The following is a 7977-nucleotide window of genomic DNA, read 5'->3' as shown; positions in this document are numbered from 1 at the left end:
ATTCATTCGTTCCGCTCGCTTTCTCTTTCTTTCTTGGTTGCTATCTATCTTTCTTTCCTTCCTTCTGTTTTCTTTAGCTCTCTGCAACAATGTCTGGAATATCAGACACCGAGAGGATGATAACCCTAAAGACCGTCGAAGGCACCCTCTTCGACGTAAAATCCTCGATAGCGAAGGATATCAAGACGGTCCAAGCCTTCATTGACGATTCCGACGACGACGTCACCAGCCCCATCCCACTCCCCAACGTCTTCACCCGCGAGCTCTCAAGAATCCTCGACTACCTCAACAACCACCACCGCTTCCGCTCCGATATCGAAAAAGCCGACGAGGAAATGGCGCGCTACGACGCCGAGTTCGCGAAATCGATGAGCCACGAGGAACTCAAGGCTCTGATCCTCGCCGCTAACTACCTCAACGTGAAGGATCTCCTCGAATTTCTCAACCAAACCGTTGCGGATGTCATCCAGAACAAGAGCGTTGAGTTCGTGAGGAATTTCTTCGGGATCGAGAATGATTACACTCCCGAGGAAGAAGAGAAGTTACGCAACGAAAACGAGTGGGCCTTCAACGGTGTTGAGCAAGATTGAGATTTTCGATCATTGTCTGATTCGGTCAATTCGTTGATCGATTGAACATGTGTTTTGTGGAATTGGATAACAGGATTTATTCATTATTCATGGCTTTAAATGCCTTTAGATTCTTCAATTTTAGGTACTTGTTCATTTTTCGTTGTTATTAGAAGGTTAAATCTGATGTGATAATATCGGATATAGTCAGTAGTCGTTGTGCATGCAAGAAGAATGATGCAATAAATAAATTTGTAGTTTGTTCAATTATTCATGAATGGGATTTGTCTGCTACAACATATATCTTATTGTTATTGTTCAATTAAGAACTATGATTTAGATTTGATGATTTAGATTTTGATTTTAGAATTATTTAGGAGCGAAGTATATTTTCTGTCTTAAACATAGTTCTTATTTTAACTGAGTGAAAATAAAACAAACTGAATATAACAAACTGTCTTCTTATCATTTTAATGGGTCCCCATTTTAACTTTCTTAAAATCTAACCCCATAAAAAGCAGTAAAATCACCAAAGAAATCTTATTAAAGTTTTCAAGAGAGGATCTGAGTTTATTTTAGATCTCAAGTCTCAGCAATATCAAATACACAGGTGAACCAAAAAATTATTATAATGGAATAGGCCAATAGAGTACCGAATTCAACCTTGCCATTCGCAACATAAGAATAAGAACCTGTTTAACAATTTCAAACTTCATAAGTAGCTAAGCTTTATGCGAAACTGCAAACTAATATAACTACCAGAAGACAATACATGAAAGTAAACACAGCAATAGAGATAACTCAAAGTATGAGCTCATACAACCACAGATACGTGCAAGAACCTCAAACAATCAATCTTTGGCAATTTTTCAATGCATTGAAAACTAAACTAAGGCTTACCAAGGGGCATTCAGTTAATTTGCTAATAACAAAACATGCATCCTACTTTCCAACCTAATTGAATTGCCCATAGTCATATCAATGTTCAAGAGTCTGTTTGTTCCTGTTAGGGTGGCTGCTGTTGCGAGGGCGCCTGCGGCCATGGCATGAAAGCCATCGGAGCTCGAGGCTGCTGTGTGGAATACAGTGCTGCTTGATCAACTGGCTTTCCCATTATCATCCCTGGAGGCCCTACAGGGTGCTGCGGAGAGACATAATAATATGGCATATCAGCCGGAGAACCCACTATTGGAATAGTAGCCTTTGCTATTCCGAGTCCCTCCTCTTTCAACTCATCTCTTGGAATGATATCAACCAAGAAATCAAAAACATCATTTCTCGAAATAGCAGCTGCTATATCATTCTTTTGCAGAGTTCTCCTCTTGTTCTCTTCGGTGTGGATCCAAGATCGCAAAGTCAACTCCAGGATGAACATTTCACATGCTTTTGCGAATATTACTGGAGCTTCTGCTGAAATCATCCGGACATCTTCATCGGCTTTCATGATCTTTTTAATGCGAGCAAGGGGGAGGCTGTGGTTCTTAAAGTCAATTGTTTGCTCAATTTCTTGCATTTGGTTTGCCCAGAACAGTTGAAGCTGCTGCTGCTGTTGCTGCTGTTGCTGGTGATGGAAGTGTTGCGCTTGCTGGTATGCAAGCTGGTGCGGGGAATTGGAAAAAGCGGTTGGAGACTGCGTCGGTGAAGGCACAACTACAGCAGGTGTACCAGATGCCATCATAGGAGCAGTCGGGTAGTGAGAAGAATAAGCCATTTGGCTAGCACTTGCTGCAACACCTATCACATGCTGTTGTTGTTGTTGCTGCTGCTGCTGAGTCTGCTCAGATTTATCCATGACTAGTTACTTTTAACTATCCTCTCCTTACAGTTCTACCATAAGAAAAAGACACAAAGCGTCAAATTATTATTATTATATACTGTCCCAAATTTCCAAGTTTCTGAAATTTTCAAAAAATGCCAAAGAACTTTTATCAAAACAATGCATTAATACAGAAAAAATAAATGTCATCTAGCATGAGATCTATGAGAATTCAATATTTGTCTATTTTCCCCATCTCATACCCCCTTTATTATCACCTTATTAACTACAATAACATTAGGAGAAAACAGCACCTCAGTTAAAAATTGGAATTTGTTTATCAAAATGAAAACAAATCATTTAACTAGTAGTTTGTAATATGAAGTATACCGTATCTAAGAAACAGGATCGCCATAATTCATCACTTCTGGAGTCATCTTAAATCAGAAACCATATAAACAAGATTACCATGCAGATTTCAGGGGAAAAAATGTCAAAGACTATATACTTAACAAGTTTCTTCATTACTGTGTTTTAAACTAGATACCATCCATAATTACTTGAACAACATAGGTTAAAATAATGTCTTCCATTCCAATTTAGTCATGAAGGGATCCAAATTTGAAATAAACAAAACATACTAACATAGTATTAAGGACACTTCTATTAAATGATTTAAACAAAACTAAACATTGATGTCCCCCAAAAACATGAAAACAAAATAGTAATGTTAGAGAAACAATAATCTAAAGTTACCTTATTTAACTTGACCTTTATAATTTCATGTATTTAACATTTAAAAATACATACTTATTACATATAATATTATGCATTTATTTCAGAGGTAATTAATGAATGTAAAATGAGGCAACTTTGGGCTGGTTTTTATTGTCTCCCAAACATTTTTGAAAGAAAATTTTAATTGCATTTAACAGAACATAGGTTGAAAGTAAGGAAGATAAGAAAGGCAAATCGTCATTAGTCAGTATATCATATTCAGGTTCCTCACAGTGCACGTTTTTGTTGAAGACATAGACAACTTGTATAGAGAAGCATAATAGAAGATAAGACATCATAAATACTGCATGCAGGGGGTGAAAATTTTGCTTATAACAGTTTATTGTGCATGTCGATTTTTTTTCAACTCTCTTCTATTTCAGCAAATTGGAACTTCTTTATCATATTGGATTCGAACAAAATAACACAGAAAATGGAGCATTTTAGAATTTAATCTCATTTTCTTCACAGTTCTCTTAAGGCAAACAAATTTCTAATAAGTTTTGTCCTCAGGGTACTAATTATCACATTCTTTAACACACAAATTCCATGCAAGTGAAATGAAAACGTTTCAAACAAAATTCACACACCAGCTGCGATTTTTCGCTTTCTGGGGAAAAAATCGAAGATAAAAACCCATGAACCATCGCTTTACTCTGCTCCAAAGACCCCAAAAGGTTCGTTACATATAAGCAACAAGCACATTCAAAAGAAGCACAAAGACTCTTTTTAGTCCCCACGCAGCAGCATAACTAACATAAGAACAAAAAAAGAAAAGCTTTGGCACTGCTGATTCCAGCTCATCTTTCATTTTCTCAGCGTTCCCATGTAGCCAAACACTTGGAGCAAAGTTGAAAAATACTACTTCACGAACCGGAAAATAAAAGTAGAGGGGGGAGAGAGAGAGAGTAAAGAGGAAGAGCTGTTTGAGAAAGTTACCAACTCATGGAAATTGAGCTCGAGTTTTTGGCGGAGGGAGGATCGTCTACGGCGGAGAAACCCTAGAAGAGAGAAAACCAGAGTAAAGTCAGAAAGAGAGAACAGGAAAAAGTGGGAAGGGGAGATACAGTGAAGTGAGAAGTGAAGAGTAGAGAATGCGTTTGAAATTGAGATTGAAATGAAGAGAAAGAGAGAGAAGAGGGGTCTTCTGTCTCTGGGAGCATCTGCCGATCGACACGTGGCGGTAACTGAGAGTTCTGACATGTCTGTATGCATTGGGATGTCCATGTGTCATATATTTAGTGGTAGCTGCTACATTAGTATAAACGAAAGCGACGTATCGTCGGAGATGACAGCGCATGCGGGGCTGCGAACAAGTAAGCTAAGCTTACTCAAATTATTAATTATTAAGAGATAAATAGTAAACAAAAATGAAAAATGTGTTTTCTTTGTTTATTGTTTGATTTTATTTTTGATAAAACAAAAAAGATAAGTGAAAATATGTTTAGTTAGTTTTTTTGAAAAAGTTGAATTTTTAAAAGGGGTTTGCTTTGGTAATATAATTAATTTATACATACTAGTATGATAAAAAAATTATACAAGTAAAAAGTTGCATATAGATTATATTTTCCCAGTCAAAATTTATTTTTAAAAATATTATATCAATATCTATACTAAAATACTCTTATACATAATTATAAAAAAATAAATATATCCTTATAATTTTTTTTTGCTGAAAAACTAAATAATCGCTCTTTATTATTGTAACCATCGCTCTTTATTATTGTAACCAAATAGCTTATCAAATAAAAAAAAACAAATAATCTTAATTTAAAAATCTCAAAAATTAAAAAAATTAAAATCAAAGAAACTAAAAACAAATTCTCAATTATTTATTTGAAAAATAAATTCCAATTGCACATATGAAAATAAAAATCTATTATCTATTACATATTATTAATTTTACAACTAAAATATGACACATATCATTATGTTATTGTAATTGAAATAAAATATTTTTTTTAAATTAAAGAGTTCTTTCTTTATCTTTCTCTATTTTTCTATTTCTCTCATTTTTTACTCACTCTATCTCTCTTATATATTATTATTAATGACTAATTATAAATTTAACAATCAAAATATATAACATGGCATTTTCTAATTGTATTCAAATTAAATTAAAATTAAAATTAAAGTATAGCTATATTATATTATATTTATATATTACTAACTAATTTAATAACTAAAATGTGTCACATGACATTCTATTATTAAAATTTAGAGAATATATTTTCCTCCAAAATGAGTAAATCTCCTTCTTACATTCTCTTATCTACCTCTCTCTTTTTTTCTATTGCTCTCTATCTTTCCCACTCTATATATAGTTGGTAATTTATATTTATATTAGTAATTTGACAAATCAAAATGTGTCACCAGATAATTTTTTCATTATAATTAAAATAATTTTTTTCCTTAACTTCCAAATTAACAAACTCCATATTTCATTCTTCTTCTTTATCTTTCTCTCTCTTTTCTCTCATTCTTTATTTTTTTCTACATTCACTTGTTAAAAAAAATAAATTTGAGTTAATTTTATAATTATTAATATAAATATTTTTTATGCTAATATCTAATTATATTTTTTTATATATAAAAAATATTACTTTTAAATAGCAAGCATAAAAATTAATTATGTTTATTTATACAACAGACTTAACACCTAATCAAATATAAAAGTATACACATTAAAACCTTTCAAGTTTTAGACATCGAATGTTAAAATTAATTATTAGTAAAAAATTAAGCTCTTTTGTATAAAAATAATAACTAAAAAACCTATTATTTATTTATTTTTATCTACAGAGACCCTGGTCTTCTTAGATGACGAAGATTTTTGTTCCTTACAACCTTTTTGTAAAAGTAGTTTAATGATATAAATTTTTTGTGCCATAATCTATAAAATCAGGATCAACATAATTTTAAAAGATTTATATTCTTGTAATGTTATTATAGATAAAAATACTAGTTTTTAATTATTCATTCCCTTGTAATAGTCTATCGTTAGCCCTACTATAGCAATAGAGTTCATTGATTTTGAATTTAACTTTTCCATTCTGATCCTATAACACCCTAATTAATGAATCTGTTATGCTATAGTCTGATGGAGAAAAATCGTCAATTTGAAATTTTTACAAAAATAATCAATGTCGTAAGTAGTCTAAATTGATAATTGACCCCAAGTCAAAGTTTAGAAGAATGTCAGAACAATCAATAATTGGGAGTGGAATCCCGAGTCATTTTTCCTAAGAATTGTCATAAGATGCACATCACTAATTAGAAATTTTTGAAAATTTTTAAGTTGAGTGCGAAAAAATAAGTAACCAAAATTTAAAGACAATGAACAACTAACAACTAAATTAAAGCAACTAAAGTTATCAATCAACAATGAATTAACTAGCAAGCATGCAATAAAAGATAACAACAACTAAAAGCATATATGGTTAAGAGATATGAAATTGAAGTGAGAGAACTAGGAAATCAAAACTAACAAAGATGATTAACAATCAATCAATATAAAAACCTTAGTTAGGGGTGAGAATTAGAATTCTTATCTTCATTATCATCATCAATTGTGATGAAAATTGTCTATTGCTCTCACTTAATTATCCTCTAACAATTGAAGAAAAGTCAAGTGAGTACAATTGACTATAATCCATAAGTCCTAATCGAATCCTAATGAAAGATTAGTTTTGGTGGAATTCAAACCAACTAGCAACCTTTAATTACCAACAACAATAGAATTTGACAATTCAAGAGTTTTCAATTAACTCTCCTTACGTGTATGCTTGGTTGCCTCCTATTTCCCCTTAACTTTTGGTCTTTCTCCTTTTAAAATTAGCTTGATTTTGGTCCAAGAAGGGTCCAAAAATCGCTGATACGTGCAATTTTATGAAGTCACGCGCTACATGTCATGCGTACGGGTAAGGTCACGCGTATGCGCAACTGAGCAGATATCCAAAACTTCATTTCTTCGTGAATTCTCCACTTTTACATGCTTTTCCTTCATTTCTTCAATCCAATCTTTGCCTTCTAAGCCTGAAATCACTTAACAAACACATCAAGGGATCGAATAAAATTAAAGTAAATTAAATTTAGCAATTTAAGAGCCTAAAAAGTATGTTTTCACTCTTTAAGTACAAATTAAAAGGAATTCATAAAACTATACTATTTCAATGAATAAATATAAAAAAGTTGATAAAATTTATCAAATTTAATATAAAATAAATCATAAAATTATTATTCATCACAGTTATAACTGACTATTAGTGAGAATATTAAAATGATATCTAACCTGTGACGTAAATAATTTATTAATAACATTGACAATAATACTAATGATAGGACTTTGTAAGCCATTTTTTATATGTATGTATAAATTCAAGAACACCAAAAAGTAGAGATAAGCCTCAATGTAGTCCCTGAAGTTGCACTCGAGCCTCAAAGTAGTCCCTGAACTTAAAAGTTCCTCAGAGTCATCCCCGAACTTGCACTCCGGGACTCAAAGTTGTCCTTCCGGCAATTTCAGTACACGTGGCGTAATCGGAAAGCTTAGCTGGCAGCCTTGATGACACGTGGGACTCACAACGGCTAGCTGATGTGGCAGAGTAAACTCTTCCGACTCAATTTGGTCCCTCAGGGTTAGTTAAAACCCTAATCCCCAAATTTGAAGGCCAGATTGTTCACTCTACTCTCTTCTCGTTGGTGCTGTGTTCTTCTCTTCTCCCTCTCTGAAATCTGCCGGTTATGGCTACCACGAGCAATGCAGCTGGGAGCTCGAACAACCCACGATCATTTGGAAGCATCATGAGGAGAATGAACAGAAATAGAGAAGCTCATTTGCCAGAATGGTGTGCCTGCAGGTCGAGACCGGTGCTC

At 33.1% G+C, this 7977-nt stretch overlaps 2 protein-coding genes across 2 annotated transcripts; one reads left to right on the top strand and one right to left on the bottom strand.

Moving 5' to 3' along the window:
* Positions 1-6: 6 nt before the first annotated feature.
* On the top strand, positions 7-870 carry LOC107458683 (SKP1-like protein 13). Its single transcript, XM_016076897.3, has one exon. It carries the CDS (start codon positions 90-92, stop codon positions 588-590), a length of 501 nt encoding a protein of 166 aa, XP_015932383.1. The 5' UTR covers positions 7-89; the 3' UTR covers positions 591-870.
* Positions 871-1167: 297 nt separating this feature from the next.
* LOC107458688 (nuclear transcription factor Y subunit C-2) lies at positions 1168-4224 on the bottom strand. Its single transcript, XM_016076898.3, has 2 exons — positions 4042-4224; positions 1168-2396 (listed from the first exon to the last, which is right to left on the bottom strand). Exon 2 carries the CDS (start codon positions 2359-2361, stop codon positions 1576-1578), a length of 786 nt encoding a protein of 261 aa, XP_015932384.1. The 5' UTR covers positions 2362-2396; positions 4042-4224; the 3' UTR covers positions 1168-1575.
* Between the last annotated feature and the right edge of the window lie 3753 nt (positions 4225-7977).

This window comes from Arachis duranensis, chromosome 7 (assembly GCF_000817695.3).
Source record: "Arachis duranensis cultivar V14167 chromosome 7, aradu.V14167.gnm2.J7QH, whole genome shotgun sequence".
In the NCBI taxonomy this organism is placed as follows: domain Eukaryota; kingdom Viridiplantae; phylum Streptophyta; class Magnoliopsida; order Fabales; family Fabaceae; genus Arachis; species Arachis duranensis.
The sequence above is the reverse complement of the archived record's forward strand: the minus strand, read 5'-3'. Positions and strand labels throughout refer to the sequence as shown.

Bases quoted from the DNA above. Each gene is read 5' to 3' on its own strand.
- LOC107458683 (XM_016076897.3), top strand. From the start codon at position 90: ATGTCTGGAATATCAGACACCGAGAGGATGATAACCCTAAAGACCGTC.
- LOC107458688 (XM_016076898.3), bottom strand. From the start codon at position 2,361: ATGGATAAATCTGAGCAGACTCAGCAGCAGCAGCAACAACAACAACAG.